Source organism: Cajanus cajan, chromosome 1, assembly GCF_000230855.2.
Source record: "Cajanus cajan strain Asha chromosome 1, NIPB_CcT2T_4, whole genome shotgun sequence".
NCBI classification, from domain to species: Eukaryota; Viridiplantae; Streptophyta; class Magnoliopsida; order Fabales; family Fabaceae; genus Cajanus; species Cajanus cajan.
The window spans coordinates 71721185-71744750 of NC_138517.1; the positions used below are offsets into that span (position 1 = coordinate 71721185).

General features: G+C 34.3%; 2 protein-coding genes across 3 annotated transcripts; both read right to left on the minus strand.

Annotated features, from left to right (window-relative positions):
* Nucleotides 1-1650: 1650 nt before the first annotated feature.
* LOC145950659 (naringenin 8-dimethylallyltransferase 1, chloroplastic-like) lies at nucleotides 1651-22639 on the minus strand. 2 transcript variants are annotated; one of them, XM_083062106.1, is made up of 12 exons: nucleotides 22510-22639; nucleotides 12960-13237; nucleotides 12685-12768; nucleotides 12506-12580; nucleotides 6260-6343; nucleotides 5518-5607; nucleotides 5138-5239; nucleotides 4508-4603; nucleotides 4347-4418; nucleotides 4160-4258; nucleotides 3586-3690; nucleotides 1651-1841 (listed from the first exon to the last, which is right to left on the minus strand). In XM_083062106.1, the coding sequence occupies exons 1-12, from the start codon at nucleotides 22559-22561 to the stop codon at nucleotides 1800-1802; spliced, it is 1179 nt and encodes a 392-aa protein (XP_082918232.1). In that variant the 5' UTR covers nucleotides 22562-22639; the 3' UTR covers nucleotides 1651-1799. The 2 variants fall into 2 exon arrangements, with proteins under 2 accessions (XP_082918232.1, XP_082918237.1); XM_083062111.1 differs by lacking the exon at nucleotides 4160-4258.
* On the minus strand, nucleotides 15924-19552 carry LOC145953849 (uncharacterized). Its single transcript, XM_083067641.1, has 5 exons — nucleotides 19488-19552; nucleotides 18661-18737; nucleotides 17686-18081; nucleotides 17108-17609; nucleotides 15924-17025 (listed from the first exon to the last, which is right to left on the minus strand). Exons 1-4 carry the CDS (start codon nucleotides 19550-19552, stop codon nucleotides 17260-17262), a joined length of 888 nt encoding a protein of 295 aa, XP_082923767.1. The 3' UTR covers nucleotides 15924-17025; nucleotides 17108-17259.
* Nucleotides 22640-23566: the final 927 nt, after the last annotated feature.

The following is a 23566-nucleotide window of genomic DNA, read 5'->3' on the forward strand; positions in this document are numbered from 1 at the left end:
TCTAATGGAAGATGAATAGAGGGGCATTGCGTCGTGGCCTTGAAGACAATCGTGGGAGCGAAGAAGAGAGGTTCCCATTGCGTCGTGGTGAGGTCTCCGTCGTTGCTTGCGGCGGCTGGGTTTATGTTGCTCATGAGTGAATGGGTAGTGCCTTCGTAGGGTAATATTAGGGTGTCATTTCTACATCGGTCATAAGCAAAACCGATGTAGAATTTCATATATTTACATCGTTTCTCCTCTCAACCGATGTAAATATGTTTGTATTTCTATTTATTTACAAGTTTGCCACTGCGTTTATGATTTACATCGGTTCTGCTTACATCGGTTCCGCTAGAACCGATGTAAATACGGCGATGGTAAATAGTGTTTTTGTAGTAGTGTAAGCATACAACACACACAAAATTAGAGCATACAAAATAGATGCATTTGGAGAAAATCCTTCGGACATAACACAACACTACTTTAGGGAAAGGATCTAAAATGCTCCTATGAAGCCAAAAGTAGAAGAAGGAAAAAAAAAAGGGTCTTTTTTTTTAATTTAGAGCTTATCTATCTAAAAACTTCTCTCTAAACTTTTTGAGAAATGAACTTATGAAGTTCAAGTTCTCAAAAAATTTTATATACCTTTCCCCATTCTTAGTCAATTTCAACCTTAACAAAAAACAACTCTAAATATATAAATTTTGTTAATTTTCACAATGAAAAATTAATTTACTATTATAGAAAAATTTAATCCTAAATTAAATAATATAAATAAATTATAAAATAACTATGTACATAAAAATTGTTAATTTATTTTATAATGTACATGTAATTAAATATATAAATTGTAACTATGGTAATGGTACAAAATATATATCCACAATCAAGAACAATGACTAATCTTTGTTTTGAGAATTATATGTGCATATAAGGTGGGTATTTTCCTTCTTACATAACTGCTCCATAACCAAATTCATGACTCAAATCCTACGATTTCCTTCAACCCCAAAACATTTTAATATGACATAATTAGTAATAAAAACAATCGTTGACTTTACAGTATAAAACCCAAATTATATTTTAGAATACAAAAATATAAATAAGATCACAAATAAGTACAAATTGTCTTCCTTTACAAGTTTTCAAAAGAAATAAAAAGCTAAACATGAAACTCAAGATCTAAAACAAGGTTATCAAGATAAAAGATAGATAAAAGAAAACATAAATTAATCCACTAACTCTAATGTCACACTAATCAGCACAATCTCATCAAAATATAAAATTCAAAGCCTAAGATTCGTCACCCAGTCCGTTGACTTGAAACTATCTACCTAATTTATACTTGAAAGTCGTGTTTAGTCCAACAAAAAAGAAAAGAACAACATATAAAGAAAAATGAGAATACATCTCAAACATGTCATTATTAAGAAGTCTATCGATAAAAAATAATCTCGTCTTCAAAAAAATCATTTTTACATTTAATGAATTTTAGTATTTAAGAAGTAACGTGTTTTTCTAACTACAATAAATCCAATTTTTTTGCATGAAATTTTTTATTAAAGTTCCTTAATATTGAAAACTATAATATTAAGAAATAATTTTATGATATGTTTCGTGATATCATAAGTGATTAGTCTCTTATTATATAGTGGAGTCTACTCATCCCACTGGCCACACCCAACACTCTGATATTATAACATCAATGATTAATAACAAACAAACTGTGATTCAATATTCATAGTTCTTTATTTACAATCAAGAATATTAAAGTAATAGGTCAGACATCTGACAAAGGGAGTATAAAATGTCACCGCTACTTATCTAATTAGAGGTACGATGAAGCACTCCGCGCAAAATAACTGGAAGAAGAAAACAATGTAAACAAAGCATCAATAACAAAAGCTAATTAAGGAAGTAAATTAAAAAAAAAATTAACTTAATTTTACCATAAAATATTTTCTTTTAAATGACTATTGTGAAGAGGTCAATAAGTAACTATAGGTTTTGTCCTAATCGTTAATCTCAGTGGTTCTTAACTCTTATTTTAATGATCAAAATTCTAAAAGTAATAATTGATATAGATTTTCACACTCCTCTATCTTCTTTTCCTTCACTCCATGTCCACCAAATATTTTACTTTTAATCAGTCTAGCACCCAAGTGGAGCATGTCCAAAGGAAATGAGTTGGTTTTCTACTAAAATAAATTTCACTATAGCTAATGAAAGTTATTTATCTCTTAATATGGACAAATAATCCACTTCTATATGAACAGTACTTTAAAGTGTAGTTTTTTTATTCCATCTCCTTAACTTTTATTATTGTCATTAGCCAATTTTGAACTCCTACAATTTGTTAAGAACCTTATTTGACGTGATGAAGACTTTGAGGGAAGTTCCAAACCCAATATATTTCATTCTATAAAGTCCTAAAATCAGTAATAGGATATTTTATTAGTGATATGATATTCAAAATTAGTTGTACATTGATAACATTGGCAGTCTAAAGAAAAGAAAATGCCCCATGAATTCAAAGTTGCTCAACACTCACCATTATAGATTAACTTTCATTAAAACAAAATTAAGTGTACACATTTTCATCTTTTAGAGAAAGAACATGTAATTTTCAAACTACAGAGGAGGGTACGTAATATAATTTAAGTGTCCCAAGAACTTTAATTTACCAAGATAAAGTATGCAATTCTATCATCTTTCCTTTTTATCTTGCTTCTCAATAAGACGGGGAATCTCTCTCTTGGTCCCATTTTGTTTAACATTTTAGTAAAAATAAATTGAACCATTTTGATTGTTATTTAAAAATATTAATAGTGTATTAAATAGTTTTTCGATTATATTCTTAAATGATATATTATATAAATTTAAAATAATAACTACATTCTTAATTTTTGTACCAAAAACTTTAGATGAAGGTAGTAACATGACATACTGAGGAGAAATAGGCCACACAAATGTGTGGCTAAAGTACCAAAAAGAAAATTGACTACAGAAGTGACATTTATCGTTAATTTTAATATATATATATATATTGGGATTAATTTACTTCAAGAATAAGTTTACATACATTTATTTCATTCAATATCTCATATTTTACGTCAAATTTCAAGAATCCAACTATTAAATTTAAAGTTTTTAATACATAGATCAAGTCTCCAATTTTTTTTTTTAAATGAAAATGATTTAGTACTTCAATTCATTAATTTAAATTAACAGATAATCATAAAATCATTTTATACGTTGATTTGAGTTAATGAAAGGAATTATCATATGGTTTTTAAATTTTTTAAAAATTTGCAAACTTGATTTATGCATTAAGAACTTTAAATTCAACAGTTGAATTATTAAAATTTGATGTAGAACATAAGCTATTAAACAAAGTAAGTCTAAATAAACTTACTTTTAGAGTAAACGAATCTCTCATCATATATATGTATATGTATATAGATTCTCAATAGAAAGCCAAAGTAATGAGATGATTATTCACTTTCAAGAATTATCATATAAAGTTCTTTATCAAGCTAAATATATTAGATTTGAAAATTCATTCCTATATAAGGATAAACAACTTATAAGGTTATTAATTATTACCTTCCAAATAAACATATAAAAGGATTGTGTTTCTGCTTTGTTTTTGACATCCACGGACTTGGCATGATACCAAAGGATTGATGCCATAAAAGCATGTCCCAAACCCTAACACATTGAAAATGAGAACAAATTTTAAATTTTATTGAAATAACCAAAACATGTCACATTCACTATCCATCTATGTAACAATGTAATATAATTTGAAAATTTATGGATTTGCTCAAGCTTTCTCATATAATGCCACCTTCAAACAACAAATTTGACACCAATTATCATGACCATATTGATATAAAGGCAAGATACTATATGCAACAAAGGTTGACAATTTTCTTATTATATTACACTACATATTGTGTGTGAGTACTCTTTTAGACTTTAAATGACAATTGCATAAAAGTAGACAATTTCTAAATTTTGATAATTGACCTATATAATTGAACTTAATATTTCATAAACTTAATCTAAATCACATTTAAGTCCTTTAAACATGACACTTATAGAAATTGGTAAGATACTACAAAGAATATTCCAACACCATAATATGGATAATCTATAAAAGTAATTAAAACACCACCAGGATAAGTTTGCTCCAGAGGCAAAAGGATGTCGTTGCCATAAATAAAATGGCAGCTCCATAAGTCATTTCAAGTAGTGAAACACAAATCCAGAATACCTGAAAAATAAACATATTTAGGGGAAACCTAGATATAGGAGGTCACAACTAAATCCTAAAAGATGCTATATATATGAGAAGAACACACCTGTTTTTGACCCAAAAGTACTGCTAAAGATCGAATGCCAAACTTTTCATCTCCTTCAACGTCAGGTATATCCTTGATGAAAGTCCCCAAAAGGTATATTTTACTTTCACAATATGGACACATGCTTATTTTTAGAAAACATAAGATTTTATTCTTTTTACCTTGAAAAGTGCTACAACTACTGATGAGATGCTCAGGAATACTATAGTAAAGATCAATGATGTTGGATACGTAGTTGGCCTCTTGAATATATAGGTCTGCACATTTAATTTTACATATATATATATATATATATATATTAGAAAGAAAAAAAAAGGAACATTTGACTTAGTAGTCAAGGTAGCTCTATTATATAGAATACTAAGATATATCTTCTAGGAAATAAGTTATGTAAACTAATACTTCCTTTCGTTTTGAATATGAGCAAAGAAAAAACTAAATTAATTCACACTAACTAATTAAGAATATTAGTTATCATCATTTAATTTCAATAATATCAATTAAAAAAATAGCCTATTTTCTAAAATCCTTTGGAACTTGGTATTAAGAATAAAAAAATAATTGGAAATACAATATCAAATAAATGAAAAGATATTTTGGAGATGGTAACATTAAATAGAGTGAAATTAGTTGAGATTTTTTTTTTATTTGAGATCAACAAACGTTTTCTGTTTATATTCGAAATTGAGGAGTACTCTTTAGCCAAAAGCCTAAAAATCCATGAATAAACTTGGATGAAAGATTTGTTGTTGCAATTATGTATTCCAACTATAATTTATGGATAATATCACCTGCATGTGAATAAATAATCCAAGGGGAGATATTATTCCTCGATCAATTACAAAGTTCATGGCTGTAAGTATTGAAGATCTCTTCCATCTTAATAGAGGCAACTGAGAAATTTCATAAACACAAATAAATGTAATCATTATCAAATAACATTTCAAAACTAAGAAATCCAAAAAGTTAAAATTCAAGTCAAATATTTGAAAAAGAAAACTAGTGTCACGTAGTTTGAATTCTCTAACCCTTCCTCTAACATACACAATTTGATAATGCCCAACGTAACTCTTTTGATATTGAAATGAACAAATTGTATAATGAATCCTAATAATCATGCCTTAAATTATATTAAGGGGAAAAGGTTTAAATGCCATCAAAATGAACTTACATTCATTGAATAAGCAGTTCCAAAAATAAGATGAGAGGTAATAATCCAAATTAATGGTGGTGAGCCTGCAATCCATCCAAGCACATAACTCTGATAAGGAGAATAAAATCATAAACCTTATTAAACCTTGTTAATGAAGCTTATCTTGAACAATATGTAACTTGAAAAAGTACATAAAAACTAAAATTATTACTATCATACTTTGTCATTAATTATTATATTCACCACTCAAACCATGTTGTGCTAGTTTAATTTCTAGGACATTGAAATAAGAAAATTATTATTTTGATGGAATGTTTTTGGGACAAGATTCCCTGTAAAGATATTAGATGATTTGATAGTCATTACATTAGTCAACTATAAAAAATGGGATATCTTTTCTAAAAATAAGGAAGATGATTAAATGAAATTGCTTTGAATTCTCAGTTTGTAGCGATCTCTAGCTAGGGAAACTCTTGTAATATCACCAAAGCCTAAACATAGAGAAAGAAACAATATTTTTTATGAAAAATTTTAAATTCACATACAATTTCAGATATTAAAAAGAATTTAAAAGGAATAAATGTAAATAATTATTCGTATTTGCATGTCTAAATTTATACCAAGTGATTGGGCAACAATAGAATAACGAATTGATTTCTTAAAATTAGTATAAAATAATTTATGTTAATAACAATGAAAATCAAGAATGAAACATGAATTACATCAAAGTTTCTAGAAAGGACAAATATAAATGTAATACCAAAATCAAACTTGATGCACCAATAATGGAAACAGTTCGACGAGCAAACTCCCCTGATGCCAGTGGAAGATGCGGCTTGTTTATCTGCAATTAGTACATGTGGCACAAATAAATATATTATTTCCTCAACAAATAGATTAGTACACAATTAAAGAAAAAAGTTACTTGTTTTTTTATTATATATATTACATGGCAGAATTTTTTGGGTATGCTTGATATACTAAGTAATAAGATTTATCAGTAATTTTATGTCAATTTTATATTTTAATTTTCTCAACAAGTTCATGAGTTGAAAGATATTAAATATTGTATTAAATGTCTCAACAACCAACAACCAGTTTACCTCTACAAAGAATACATGCGAAGGATGCTCAACTCAACTCAAAACATCCATTTCTTTTTAGTAATTACTATAAATAGCTTAAAAGACTTAGTTAAGATATACTTTATTTCTTTTGCAAAACATTCTTATTTAAGACTTATTTAATGTAGTATTTTAAATTAACGGATAATCATAAAAATATTTTATACATTGATTTAAATTAATGAAATGGTGTACCAAATAATTTTCAAATATATTAAAATTTTGTTGATTAAATATATGCATTAAATTTTTTTAATTTAATAGTTTGATTATTAAAATTTTATATAAAATATGAGTTATTGAGTAAAATAATTTTAGTTAGATTTACTCTTAGAGTAAGTGGATCTCTCCTCTATATATATAAGTTATCAATTTATCATTCTTATAACTTATAACATCCCAATTAGGTTAGCACCCGAAAAATTACATGTCCAACAAAGTATTATTGATAAAAATAGAATAAAACAAATAACAAAAACATGAGAAGGACAAAATCGAAGGCCATGAAAAAGAAAACTCTGAGAATCTATAGTTAGGAACACCAAACCTATTCTGAAGGACTGGGGCACGCCAACCATGGAATTGAAAGCACAAACCATTAATAGAGAATCACTTTCTAATAACCAAATCCTGGTCCAACCCTTTTGGGCAATGATCTCTATTGTAGTAATATCAACCAACAATTTCAAATTGAGAGAGTGCAAATTAGCAAGAGGTAAGGTAAAGCTTCCAATTAACAAACCTAGGTTTTTTATAAAGATACTTGCACAAACGAAGCCAAACTAGGAAAGCCCCTAGCAACTCCATCGGTATTTCATTTGATCAACCCAAAAAATTACTTCTTAAGGAGCCCAAGATGGGTGACAAAGAACATGAAAAACTTGGAGAATATCAAAATCATTCATGGAATTGAACATTGTGTTGTTTATATTATGGTGGACAGAGAGAATGGTCAAAGAGTCATTTATATCTAGCTTTATTTTGACTTTTCCAAATGAACCATAGTAGATTAACTGTCAAAGAGGCAATGACATCCTGAACCTGCTTGCTTTGACAGAAATACAAGCCTGGACCAACAAAGGGAAATATATAAAATTTAATTGGCACTTTAACAAGTCTTCAAGCCAAGTCCAAAGTGTCCTCGCAAAAGAGCACTTTATAAATAGATGAGTGAAAGTCTCCCAAGCCATCCCACACTGGGAACAAACTCAGACAAAAATGCAATCATTAATTGTTCATTAAGTTATCATCAAAAGGAAATTTTCCATAGAAAAGCCACCAAACCAAGAAAGAGCGAGGCAGAGGAATGCAAGAAGGCCATATAGGTTATGCTAAGCCACAATATTGGATCTCGGCCTAAACATCCCTAAAAGATAGATTACTTAAAACATATGGATGCCAAACTGCACCATCCTCTTTCTAATAAAAAAGCAATAACAATATCTTGGATTAAACGAGCAACATTTGGAAAATCCTAAGAAAAGATTGAGGGAAGAGATCAGGCATCAATAACTATAGAATCCAAAACACTTGCATGAAGCTTAGAATGAAAACGAACAGGAAAGCCAATAAGGTAAATAATGGGCTAAGAGAACCATTTTTCAATCCAAAAATTAATAGAATAACCATCCCCAAGCTACAACATAGAATTGTAATCAACATGTGATAGAGAAGAACAACTTTTGTAAGACAAATAGAGGAAAGAATGTAGGAAATTATAGGTTGTCCATTGCGAAAGCATCTATGACGGAACATGGAAACACAATCACCATCAAAAGTAGTGAAATCCCAAGTTAATTTAAGCATACATGCTTCATTAATAGAATGAAAATCTTTAATGCAAATACCACCCTGAAAGATGGGCAAACAAATCTTCTTCCAACCCATAGTAACAAGCTTCTGATCATCATGTCCATATAAAATTACGCACCCATTTGGTTACTCGTTTCAACAAAGAGATAGACCACCAATAAACATGAAAAAAGCTTAATAGCATCCCCTGAATAGTAGATTTAACTTTTCACTTGGTCAATTTAATCTTGATTTTATCCACGGTAGAAAGTGTGAACACTTGGGACGACCCTAAAGCAAAGGAACCCCAAGATATGTAAAGGGAAAGCTCCATGAAGAGAACCCCGAATAGATTTTAATAGCAGTGGCTCAAGTTAAAGATAAATGACCAGAATAAAAATGACATTTTGGAGAGACTAAAACATTTCCCAAAAGCCTCACCATATTCTTGAAAAAGAGACATCAAAGAAAGAAGAAAATGCTTGGTTTTACTACAAAAAAACATAATGTCATCAGCAAAAAGTACATGGTTAGAACCCAAGGAACCTCTCAGACCCTGAAATAATTGAAGTTATCCCTCAACACATCCTCAGCTAAGCAAAACAAAAATGGAGAGAGTGAATCTCCTTGATGAACAACCCTCTTACAAGAAGAAAATCCTATAGTTTCAAAGTCCTTCTGAATATCAAATTTAATAACAAGATTCTTCCAAAAGAATGACAAGGTTATATGTTGATGGCTTTAGAAGCTACACAAACACAATTCTTAATGCTACACTACTTAATGAAACCCCTATGTAGAGGCAAAATAATATTGGGAGCCACAAGGGCATATCTATCTACTATACTTTGGTAATAATCTTAAATTGGAAATTAGTTGAGGCAATTGGCTAAAATTCTCAATGGTATCCACTTCTGAGACTTTTGGTGCAAGAGTAATCAAATTAGAGTTTGTATTTGGTACAAGAGTAATCAAATTAGAGTTTGTATTTGGAAGAATCCAGTTCTCCATAAAAAAACAAATGGACAAACAAGAAAACATCATTTTCAACAACATCCCAATATCTCTAGAAGAAAAAGCCTCCAAATCCATCGGGGCCAACAACCCTATCTACATTCCTACTGGAAACAACCAACTGAACCTCTTCCTTATTAGAAACATTAGACAACATGACAATATCTTCTAGAGAACTAAGGAAGGAACAACCATGTCCACCAAACAATATAATAATATATGCGACACCTCTAAAAGATTATAAATTCATAAGATAAATGTTATTTATCTACTTTATAATTTACTTTAGGATTAAAAATAGAGTTAATCACCTATACATTGCCAGTGTAAAGTTTTTTTACACTGGCAACCAATTATATATTTTAATTGTGTCATGTTACTGTTAAAAGTAAATGTGTTTATAGTGACATGACACAATTAAAAGATATAATTGGTTGTCAGTGTAAAAAAAATTTTATACTGGTAATGTATAAGTAATTAACTCTTAAAAATAATGACTTCAGATTTTAGAAAGATGAAAGTCAAAAGACATTATAGGAATCAAAATCTAAATTTGTTCATTTTTTAAGGACCAAAAACAACATTCAAAATTTTAGAGGTTGAAAAACAAAGAATTTATTTTATAGAAACTAAAATCAAAACATGTTTATCTTACATTAACTAAAAATATATTTAAATTTCTTATATATTACTAGTGGGGTCAAGGTACTTTGTACCTCTATATTTTTTATAAAAAAATTTTTAAGAATTATTAATGTTTATTGAATCAATTAGTGTTATATTTAGCCTTCAAACCTTGAGATTTCAAGTTCAAGTCTCGAATTTGTAAGAATAGTTAATTTTTAATATTATTTTTTATTATTTAAAATTTTAAGAATAAAATAATTCAAAAATTGTGTAAAAAAAATAGGAAATATTTTTTATATATAGGTATAAATTTATGTTATAATATAGTTATTAACTTAAAAATTAATTCATTTAAAATATAAGTATATTAAATTTATAAAAAAAAATGTGATTGGTTCCTCGTAGGTTTACCCAACCCCCCAAAAACCAAGTGAAAATAGAGATGAATTTTAAAAATATAAATTTGTCAGTATAAAATTCGAACTCATACCCACTCCACCTTATATGTAAAGGGAGATCAAAATCAGTTCGCTTTTTTCCATCCTTATATCAAATTTGTTGTGATTCAGAAGTTACCACACACATACACATGTTTCCATATTAGTAAGATATTGCCTGCTTTGCACCCAACCCTCCGATTTTGCTTTTAAATATCACCTAAAATTCCTCTCTACCAATGAAGACAATCGTGTGTATATAAACTCATATCCCTATGTCCATCCTATTGTTTGAATGATGTGAGACTTTGCTTGCATCCCAACAATTCTCCCTTCAAACAAAGGACCACGGTTTAACTCCTACAACGAAAACTATTGATTCACGAGTATTATCAGATGGTTCCATAGAGCTCATTCATGCTCTAAGTGCCTGCACTGTCGCTCCATCATGACCTCATGATAGCGAGACACACCTCCTAAGCCTCTATGTTACCAGAAATACTTTCTTCCACATGGACACACCGTTAATAAGACTTTCAACACAAGGAATTCCAAACTTGAATCCACCATCCAACCATTATACTTGATCAGACCATAGACTCTGATACCACTTGTTGTGGTCCGAGGATTACCACACATATACACATGTCTCCACATTGCTAAGATATATATTATCCGCTTTGGCCTCAGCCCTCACGGTTTTGCTTTTGGATACCCAAAATGTCTCTCTACCAATGGAGACAATCGTATGTATATAAACTATTATCCTCATATTCATCCTATTATTTAAATGATGTAGGATTTTACTTCCATCCCAACTTCTTCAAAAAATTCATGCAACAAGGCCACATATTAGGAACTTTATCTCCCCTTTCATTTGTTGCAAACAATTTGAATCCCAAAGACCTTCTAAAACGAGGTGAGATAACATTCTGATTCACCCAATGCTCTCCAATAAACAAGAGGTTAGGTTTGAGTTTGGCATAAATATGCATAAGAAAAATGAGTTGGCTCTCATCAAACGCAAAACTGCCTTTTTCTGCCCGAGCACGGGTTTAGGGTTGATGAACTGCTATCGTCGCTGCATTTTTAGTTAGCCTAAGCATCTTTTCTTGATACTTAGATAGAACAAAAGTGAATTTTGGTTACTCATCCTTATTCTGTGCCTGTTCTCACAGTAGATGCAAGTGAAGTGTCATTCATATCGACTCCAACACCCACTAAAGTAACTCTACAAATTTTATCCTCATATACTCGATGAAGGCCAAGAAATTTGTTGGGCAGCGTTAGCTTCAACAAGAAAGAACCAGGGGATGATCGTGATCACCAAGGAAAATCCATTTAAATTACTCATAGCTACCTATTTAACTATCTAAATCGAATCTATATATTACGGATTTTATCTGTACACGAACATTTTTTTTTTCCACCCAAGGTTCGTCTGGTGACCAAGTTGGGATTTAATTAACATAAAGTTAGATAAAATATTCAAATGAAATTACACAGTATTCAAAAATGAAACCAAAAATATTTTGAAATTTACATTTTCAAAATAAATCATATCAATATAAAAAAAATTACTTGTCTCAATAACTCTTTTAATATATTAAACTTTAATGACCCAATGGTTAATTTTTTATATATTATTTCAAAAACTAAACACACAAATTAGATAAATTGAAGATTTGTAGTTAGGTAATGCTATAATTGACTCATATTTATATTTTAAAAATATTAAACAATAAATAAAATTTATTTATTATTTCAGGTTTAAAAATATTAAGCAATAAATAAAATTTATAAAAGAAATTACAGGTTTCAAAATATTAAGCAAAAGTGAGTAGTATAAGCTCAATTTTGAATGTGAACTAATTTCAATATAAAAATACACCAAGTTTAATCTTCAAAACTCAAAATTGGTCTGAGTTAAGTATACCTATATACAAAAGTCCAAAAGAGGAAAAAAAAATCATGAACTATAAGCATGTTATTCATTTCTAGTAAGTTTAATACCTTGTCTATTTCAAAGTCAGACAACTGATTCACGCTTACTTTGTATACGTGCATGGGATAGAAAACTGCCAAGGCCTGAAATAGAATTAATGATTCACAAATATTAATTAATGATGTTAGGTAGAGGCAAATGGCTTATGCTGGACATTTTCAAATAACCAACAAATTTGAGTCCCCACCTTCAACAAACCAATAAAAAATATTGGAGAAATATCTGATAATTTCTCGACTGCAAGGAGAGATACAGAAGTTATGTTCAGTACCTGTACACACGAAAAATAATTAAGTAAATCATTCTAAAAGATTCAGAATGTAACAGTTTTTTTTTTCCCCCTAAAATCGGAATAAGTAAATAGTTCTAATTTTTTCCCCTAAAATTAGGTATAGGTTCATACAAAAGAATTAGATTAATATTATATAAAAGATTAATGCAAGAAACAAGGTTTGACTTAACTGTAAAAATCGTTGCGTACGGCCTACTAAATTTGTAAAAAGCATACAAGAAATCTTTGGTAGAGCCCCAAAAGCTTTTTGGATTGGCAATTTGAGGTTCAGATTCAAATGATTCTCCTGCATTCACAACAAAACTTCTAGCACATTCTTGACTTGAGGATCCTACCTCAATGCATCTATAATGATGTTTCATATGATGTTGTTGTTGACGCCTCTCAATGTTATATTCATTATGGATTTTCTGAGTTTTACACCATGAAGCTTTAGTTACGTAACAACCTATAATATCAAATAAGGAACGTTAGTAGCAGTGAGATTGGAAAGAGATTTTTTATTATTATTTACTTTTAGGATAAATATAAAGAGTAAACCATCAATTTCATTCTTGAAGTAGTATCATTCTATTTTCCAAATGATTTCTGAACTAATTTTTTTTAATATATATATATATATATATATATATATATATATATATATATATATATAAGTATTTCTAGAACTATCAGAAATCATATATTAAATAATTCCTAAATATTTAAAAAAATGAAGAAAAAAAGGTCTTCAAATTGATCTCTGTACTATCCGTACTACGTAACCGAGCTCCGAGCTCGGCACCATAACGCAAGCCGACCTCGGACGCGCACCGCGTGACATCAACTCGGCATTTAAGTGAATCATAACTGATTCCTGAGGATCTCGCCCTAGACGAGGTCCGTTATCTAATCATATTACATCTCATCTCAGGCCCAAGGCCCAAAACAACCCTAAATCACACCAAGGTACGTGCATTACATATACGAGACTAATACTCACACAAAGACTAACTTTAGCATCGGAGTCTCTTTTGCAGGTACCACCCCCATCTTGGAGCATCAAGCGTACCAACAAAGAAGGCTCGTCGATCTTACCTGGCAGATCAGCTCTACAGCAGATTTCCGGTAAGAACATTTGTCGCACACTCAGGGATCGTGTCGAAGAACTCATTCAGGCAGGCCACCTCGGCCAGTACGTCCAGCGACAGCAGGGTAACCGAGGCGGCTACAGCGGCCGGGGACGAGGTAGAGGCCGTGGTTCGGGAGCTCGCACTGACCCACACCCGGGTCCCCAACAAAATACTAGCGGCGTAGTGCAAGCCGAGATAAGCCAAGAGACAGAGTCGGCTCCCTTACGGGGAGTAATCAACACAATTGCGGGTGGCTTTGCGGGGGGAGGCGCCAGCAGCTCGGTTCGAAGAAGACACCTACGAAGCATCAACTGCGTCCACTCCACCACCTCGGCCCCGCACCAAAGCTCACCGCCGATCTCTTTTTCTGACGAGGACTACGCTGGTGTCAGCCCTAACCAAGATGACCCCATGGTCATCGTCATAGAAATAGCCAACTGGGAGGTGCAAAAAGCACTCATCGACCAAGGGAGCTCGGCCGACGTCCTGTACTGGCCAACGTTCCTAAAGCTAGACGTCCCCCACTCTCTCATACAACCTCACACTGAGCCCCTAGTCGGCTTCGTAGGAGAGCGAGTTCACACTCGAGGGTACGTAGACTTACTGACAACTTTCGGAACACCACCGGATACAAGGCGGGTCATGGTACGATACCTCCTCGTGGAAGCCAACACTTCCTACAACATCATCATCGGAAGGCCCACCTTAAACCAACTCGGAGCGGTAGTGTCAACCCCACACCTCACCATGAAGTTCCCGGGCAAGGACGGTAAAATCATCTCCGTCAAGGCTAATCAGAAAACGGCTCGGCAATGCTATGCCGAGAGTCTGAAGGTCTCCTCGTCCAGCAAGCAAAGCAAGGAGGATCCCTCCACCGCAGCTTCTTAAGTTTCGTTTCTTTTTTCAGTATTGAACAAAGTTGTGCACTCTTTTCCCACCCCAGTCGTTGACTGTGAGGGTTTTTAACGAGGCACACAGGCATAATAAATAAAATTACTCATTTTGCTCAACCCATACTCTTATCTTTCTGCTTATATAAAGGACGAAAACGAACCTTAAACGCGCAAATGCAAATTCCGAGGTCGAATACAAACCTCAACACTCTCGCTAAAGGTCGAGTTCGACCCGTAATTAAATAGTCCATCTAAAATCTAAGGTTGAATTCGAACCTCGGTTTATTAAGGTCAAGTATGAACCTTCATTAAAATCTACAGTCGAATTCGAACCTCGGTTTATTAAGGTCAAGTATAAACCTTCACGAAAATCTAAAGGTCGAATTCGAACCTCGGCTTATTAAGGTCAAGTTTGAACCTTCATTAAAATCTATGGTCGAATTCGAACCTCGGCTTATTAAGGTCAAGTCCGAACCTTCATTAAAATCTACGGTCGAATTCGAACCTCGGTTTATTAAGGTCAAGTATGAACCTTCACGAAAATCTAAGGTCGAATTCGAACCTCGATTTATTAAGGCCAAGTCTGAACCTTCATTAAAATCTAAGGTCAAATTCGAACCTCGGTTTATTAAGGTCAAGTCTGAACCTTCATTAAAATCTAAAGTCGAATCCGAACCACATAATCCGAGGTCGAATACGAATTTCGGCACTCTCGTTAACGGTCGAGTTCGAACCTTAATCAAATCATTTCACTCAAAATTTAGGTCGAGTACGCACCTCAGCTCAATCGTTTCAAATTGGAGGTCAAACTTGAACCTTCACGAAAATCTAAAGTCGAGTTCGAACCTCGCACTACCAAGGTCAAATCCGCACCCTCATGAAAGTTTCAGAAAACAAACATCAGAATGCATACACAACGGAAATCGAGCACAAGCGCAACTCAATCGTTTTCCCTCAAAGTTGAGGTCGAGTTCCACCCCCAAAACCCCCACCTATGATCGGATACAAACCTAACATATTAATCTAACGACGAGTGCGAACTCTCAATGGGTCACTCAAACTTAGACCGAGGGACATCAAACATATGTCTCAAAGCACGCAAGTATCGAAAATCAGACGAAGTCGCAGATGAAGAAAAACACATACATCCATAGAAGCAAAGTTTCCAAGGTTCAATACATCAAGTCAAGAAAAGGAAAACATAAAGCAAAAAAGAAAACAAGAATGGCCTAGGCTGAGGCATTTCCACTCGAACTGTCATCGACATCATCCTCCTGGACCAGCCTCCCAAAGCGGACGACCTTTTCCACATGCAAGGAGGAGAAGTCGAACCCGGGAGCCAGGAGACGTGCCTGACGAGTAGCCTTTTGAAAGCCCCTCTTGTGCTCCATCACAATGGAGCGTTCGACCTCCGCGAGCCTCTTCTTCGTGGCCGCTTTCCCCGCCGCCAGCTCCGCGAGCTCCGCCTTCAAGGTGGCAATCTCATCCTCACGGCCACCAAGAATGACCTCGCTACGGAGGCGCTCCTCAGCCGCCGCCGCCAAATCCCCCTTAAGAGAGGTCACAACGTCCTCCAAAGCCCGCACTTGGTTGCGAGAAGACGTCACCTCATCCTCCAAAGAGCGAGCGCGACCCCGAGAGAAGGCGACGAGCTCTTGCAACTCCCCCACTTGGGAAGCATAAGCCTCGTTGGATCGTAAAGCGATCTCAAGAGACTTCTGCACCCTTGTAAGATCGCTCCGCGCAGACCGAAGCTCCACCTCCTGCCGCCTCGCCTCACCTACAGCAACACTGAGATCCTTGTTCTCCTCCCTCAGGATCTTATTCGCATCCTTCCAGGGTTGAAGTCGGCCCCTCAGCTTAGCCAGCTCCTCTTGCTGCTTGGCCAGGTCCTCCTGCTGCTTGACCCACCTCGGCTTCCAGTGGCCTAGGATGCCCACAGCTCTCTACAGCAGGACCTAAGCAGCATCGAAACTATCTTCGGGGCCGACCTCCTCTATCAGCCCCTGGTCCTCGGAGCTCAACGAACCCTAAGGGAAGAACTTCTCAGCGGTCACCCCCGCGCTCCACAGGGAGTCCAGGTCGGCCGAAGCGCTCACATGGTCGAGCCGCACCTTTGAGAGGGCCCCCCCGAAGCGATGGGCCAAGTATCAGCTCCGGGAAACCCCCTGTGACGAGCCAGACGGCGGTGCCGAAGCCGCAGCGGGGGACGAGGGAACCTCCGACCTCGCCTGCGGAAACCAGCCCCATGTCAAAAAAAAAAGGGATAAGATGACAAATAGGAAACCACGAAAGTCAGGGAATATGACTTACCTCAGCAGTAGGAGCAACCTGCTCGGTGGCCGGAACCGCCACCTCGGCAGCTGGGACGACCCGCCCAGCAACCTCCGTTGCCGCCTCAGTGGTATCTCCCTCCTGCGACAGACGGCCCCAGGTCAGAACACAGAAAAACACAATAGGTTACGTTACAAAAGCAACAGTAACAGGTTTCTCACCACCTCGGCAGCCTGGGTGACCTGCTCAGTGGCCGGAATCGCCACCTTGGCAGCCCGAACCACCTCCTCAAAAGCCACCTGAGGGGCCTCCTTGGGAGGTGGACTCTCAGTAAGGTCCACCGCACTCGCATCAGCGGCCGTGGAGGTCACCTCCTCGGCGTCCGCAGGGTCAGAGGTCCCCCCGACCTCCTTCGCTCCCCTTTTCCTCTTTCGGATGACCTTTAGAGGGGGAACATCCTCCTCTTGAGGCTCGGGGACCTCGAGTTCTGTGACATTGTAGCGATGTTTGAGCTCGCGCCACAAATTCTTCCCCATGATACCTACAGACAAGAAGCAAAACACATCAGCAAAAGAAAGCTACACAAACCCTAAGCCACCGAAAAATAAAATACTCACTCTCCAAACCCCTCTCCCTGTATGCCGAGTTCGCAAGCGACAGAACGAGCTTGCAATCCAGTGGGCGAGGAAGTGCAGCGAGGTTGTCGATAGCGGCCACCTCCGAGGCCGTCAGTTTCACCTGGCCTACCCCATGAAACCTAGACGGTTTGGGGCACCAGTAAAAAGGAAATTTTGGCAGCCCGCCGAAATAAAACGCCCCATCCTCCAAAGGGTCAACATTCACAAGAGCAACCCGGAAAAACTCTTGCTTGAAATTTTTATATGACTGGGAGTAGAGGGTAAACAAACCCCCATCCCTACTCCTATTCAAGGACAGAATGCCATATGGTGGAACGCCTAACTTCAACTGATAAAAATGAAGAAAGACGGGAAGGGATACCTCTATCCCTAAAACTGTACACAGGACTTGAAAAGCCCTCAAGAAACCCCAACTATTGGGGTGCAACTGGCAAGGAGCCGCGTTGACATGGTTCAAAAAATCACACTCAAACTGAGTGAAAGGAAGACAGACGCCTAAATCCCTAAAGAAACAATAGTACATATAGAAATGGGGAGAATCGGTAGATTTCCCCATGTACACACCCTCACCAGCCTGACAGGGTTCAAGCCGGATCATTCGGGAGATAGAAGGGTCGCAAACCCTGCATGACCTGGCGATCCTATTGACCTCAAGAAAGGTCCGAAAGACACTTTGGATGCCCCCCACCTCGCACTTGACCCAGTCATAGCCAAGAATGCCCGGCTCCGGGCCCCGGGGCGGATCCCTTTTTTCGGCGGTGGCTTTCCCGGTAGCCACCGCCTTACCACGCGCCTTGCCCCGAGAAGGCGCAGAAGAACCGGCGCTACTTCCCCCAACCATGAAAAAGACAAGAAAAACTTGAAGAAGGTTGGGGAAGAAGGAAAAAGAAGACTGTAGAAAGGAAGTACCTGGTACTCTCCCTCAGAAATTAACCCTAACAGTGACTGGGTTACCGGAAACGACGGCGAAAACGGAGAAAACGGAGACGGAAGATGAGCATAAAAACGAGAGGAACAGCGTACGCAAGAAGCTGAAAAAGTGAAAAGTGAGCAAAGTGAGAAGCGAAGAGGCGCATACGAGAGAAAAGAAAAGTTTTCTCCCAAAATTCTAAACGGCCATGCCACGTGTCAACCTAAGGGCACGCCTGACAACGCAATTAATCACAAATTCATCATTATGTAACCGTCATTTCCCATGACACGCCACTCGCACGTTTCCGGGAAATGAACAGTCGCGACACATGTCACCACAACGAGCAAACGTACGCGAGAGGTCACCTCCTCCCAGCGAGCTCGGCCTTAACTCCTCGACCTACGGTCTTCGGAGCTCGGGGGGCTAGTGCACTACTCGAACCTTGATATGCCAAGGTCGAGTCCGAACCTGGAGATCACATTTTCTTAACCAAGGTCGAGTCCGAACCTTGATACACCAAGGTCGAGTCCGAACCTTGAGATCACATTTTCTTAACCAAGGTCGAGTCCGAACCTTGATATGCCAAGGTCGAGTCCAAACCTTGATATGCCAAGGTCGAGTCTGAACCTTGAGATCACATTTTCTTAACCAAGGTCGAGTCCGAACCTTGATATGCCAAGGTCGAGTCCGAACCTTGAGATCACATTTTCTTAACCAAGGTCAAGCTCGAAGCCTCAAACAAAAAATTTGGGAGCTCCTCAGAAGCCCCTTCGCTCTTACATCACTCGGTGCTTGGGGGGCAAGTGTACCGGCCAGCCAAGTTGCCGACTTGTCCTTCACCAATCTATTGACTCAATCAAAGGTTTACCAGCCTGACCGAGCAGTAAATTCACCATTACCGAGCCCCTTAGCTCGGCCATGAAATATGGACATCGGAATGCGACATCGGCCCAAAGAGGCCACGTCATCAATCAGATAAAAATACAATTTTGTTACCACGCCGCTTGCACGTTCCCGAGAACGAGGCGGCAGTTGCAACATATGGCATATTGATAGGCAAGCATGCGCGAAAGGCCATTGCTCCTTGACGAGCTCGGTCTTAACTCCTCGACCTGCGGTCTTCGGAGCTCGGGGGGCTAGTGTACTATCTGTACTGCATAACCGAGCTCTGAGCTCGGCACCATAACGCAAGCCGACCTCGGACGCGCACCGCGTGAGATCAGCTCGGCATTTAAGTGAATCATAACTGATTCCCGAGGATCTCGCCCCAGACGAGGTCCGTTATCTAATCATATTACATCTCATCTCAGGCCCAAGGCCCAAAGCAACCCTAAATCACACCAACGTACGTGCATTACATATACGAGACTAATACTCACACAAAGACTAACTTTAGCATCAGAGTCTCTTTTGCAGGTACCACCCCCATCTTGGAGCATCAAGCGTACCAACAAAGGAGGCTCACCGATCTTACCTGGCAAATCAGCTCTACAGCAGATTTCCGGTAAGAACAATCTCTAATTTTTTTTCTTTCCAAATTACATTATGTTAGGAATTAAAATGATAGTTTCTTTATATTAACAACCATTTAGAAAAGAGAACAATATTTGGAGGACAAATTTAATAGTTTATTAAAAAATAAAACATATGTAGCAAAATTTAGTAAGAAAATTATTATAACATTTAAATGATTTCTATTGTTCATATTCTTGGAAAGAGCACAAACAAAATCACTAATTGCTTATTTATATATACAAATCTTGTTTGCAATACATTGACAAGTATGAGACAATTAATTAAGAGTCTTTTTCCAATAAGTATTTTTATAATCATTTATAAGAGAAGAAAATATAAAATAATTTTTTCCATAAATTAAAATTATGGATAAACTAATCTTTAAAAATTCTTTCATATTAGTGTTTTAAAAAAATTTAACTTATACATTGACTTATGTTGATTTTGTTATAAATTTGTAATTTTCTTTTGTTGAATATATATTATGTATAATATGTATGCATTTTTAATTTCATATGGTTATATTTATTTATTTATAACAGTTTTTTTTTATTTGAACATAAAATATTTCTTTTTTATTCTTTTGTAATTTTTTTGTGGTATGCAGGCTAGCTCGCTGACCCGCTAGCCCGTCCTTAGGCGGGGCGGGCTAGCTATCCCAACACGTTTTCTATTGGCAGCCCGGCCCGTTTTGGGCATGCCATTGGCGGGCTGAACTAAAACGGGCCGAGCTGGCACTTTTTGCCACCCCTACTTGAGTTAGGGCCAAATGTGGTGCAACAGAGTCAATATTTCTTTTACATGCAATTTTGAATTTAATTTTCAATCTATGAATATAGAAAAATAAAATAAAAATGTTAGTTTGATATATTGACATGCTAAAAAATATTAATAATGAAAAAGGAATCTAAAAATAAAATAACAATACATATTTACATATAACATTATAATTTTTTTTTATAAAATATGAAATATAATAAAAATAAGGAAAAATACTCCATCAATAACATTTTAAAAAGTATAAACTAAATAGTTATCAATACTTCATAAAATAAAAATAAATTCTAAGAGCAAATTTTCATTTTATTTATTATTTTTTACAAAAGCAACAACTAACACACACATAATGGAAAAAAAAAAAAAAAAAAAAAAAAAAAAAAAAAAAAAAAACTTTGATGTATTTTCTATTCACCCTTCTAAAGGTATAAGTGATCACGGTAATTCACAAACCCAAATTGATCCAAATTGATTCAATGATTTAGAATAGAGTTTTTTAGTGTTTAGATTAGATTCTACCCAATCAAAATAAGACACCATACATATTAGGTTACGAATTTTGTACTTTTGACACGTGTCCCAATCTAATCATATATAATCTATACTATTACTTAAGAGGATTGCTCCATTTGGTATTCATATATTTTTGGACAATTTTACCCTAAACTTTTATAAATTACAAAATTATTATTACTATTTTTTATAAATTTCATTCTATAACTGCCAAAATTTTTAATAACTACCCACTATTATATAATTTTAAAAAAAATAATTCACGAAAGTATGGAGTGTCTTTTGTATGCTACTAGTAGTAGAAGTAGTAGTAGTAGTAGTAGTAGTAATAATAATAATAATAATAATAATAATAATAATAATAATAATAATAATAATAATAATAATAGTAATAATAATAATATAATAAATATAATAATATAGTAATAATAATAATATAGTATTTGGATGATCATTGCTTAGGATAATACTCTTTGTTAATCTTGTTCAATAATGAGTTTTGTGTTTTTGGGTTAAAAGCATTGTAACAATATAATATACTTATTTGATTTTTTATATATATTAATGTTAGTTGTTTGAGTTGATAATAATGTAGCGAAATAAATAAACTTATTTTAGAATTTAATTTCTATCATTATTTATTTTATACCTTGTTAACATTACATTTGCAATAAGACTAAATAAATTTAATTATATACACTTAATTGATTCAATACAATCCAACCCACTCACAATCAAGTTGAATTAAGCTAAATTTCAAAAAAAAATATTACACAAACTTGACTCAATTTAATCTATTAAACTTTAATTAAATCAAATATCAGATTCATTCAAACTCAATTCAATTCAAACTCGATTCAACACAACCTGGCTTGAACCCCCACACCCTTCCCTTCAATACACCCATTTATATGCTTTTTCTCAGATCACAAGGTTCCTCAACAATAAAATTATCAGCATGCACACCATGAAGCCATAAAATAATATAGCATTTTTCACATCAATTTTTTTTTAGAAAAATGCATAAACAACATAAATTTGCAGTAATATTGCTGAAATAAAATGGACGAATTTGGAAGGCTTACCAGCGGTGAGGGAAGAAGCTAAAGAGAAAGAGCCAAGAAGCATAGAAGCCATTATCCACGCTAACTTTTCACCGAGCTTGTGTGTCACTCAGTTTCGCCAAATATATATATATAAAGAAACTATGTAACGTGAACCTTTTAAATATCTGAATTTGAAAGTCAAATGCTAATTAATATTATAGTTGTAGACAGTCACCAAAACACAATTATACCTTCTATTTAATTACAACCTACATTTCTATATAATAGTCATGTAAATTTATGATAAATAATTTTCATTGTAGTATAAAATTATTTATTTTATTAATAATTGGTTTTAAAATATTAATATTTAATTTATAAATAATTATGATAAAAAAAAATCAAATTAGATAAGTTGTTGAAAGAATCTCAACAAACTCTCTTGTTAAAGGAAAGTTTCTAAAATTACTTTCTGGTAAGATAATAATTATTGTTTAATATATGAGTTGATTAATTTAAAATTTAATGATACTCTTTAATATGTAATTAAAAACATAAAAAATCATTCAAACATAATAATCATCCAATTCACAATCAACTTGTCCATGTAAAACATGAACTATTATTTTGCGCGAGAAAGTTTTTAAGAATTTTTTAACTTTATATCTAATTTAATTTTTGTTTATCATCATTAATTATGAAATAAATTTTAATATTTTAAAATAATGATCAAAATTCAAAAATAAATTTGTGTTACAATATAATTTATTTATTATAAATATAAATACTATTTATATATTTAAAATATTTATTTATTTAAATCTAATTGTAATTTATATATTTATATATAATATTTATTTATATACATAATTTAATTTAAATTTTAGTTATGTATAATAAATATTTAATTTGTGTATTGCACTTACTAAAAATACTAGTGTAATGTAAACTACTATCAAGACTAATCATTAAATATTATATATATATATATATATATATATATATATATATATATATATATATTAATCGTTAATACGTAATTAAAACAATAAGTACAATCAAATATAAATTAATATCATTTTCTTTTATTTTAACA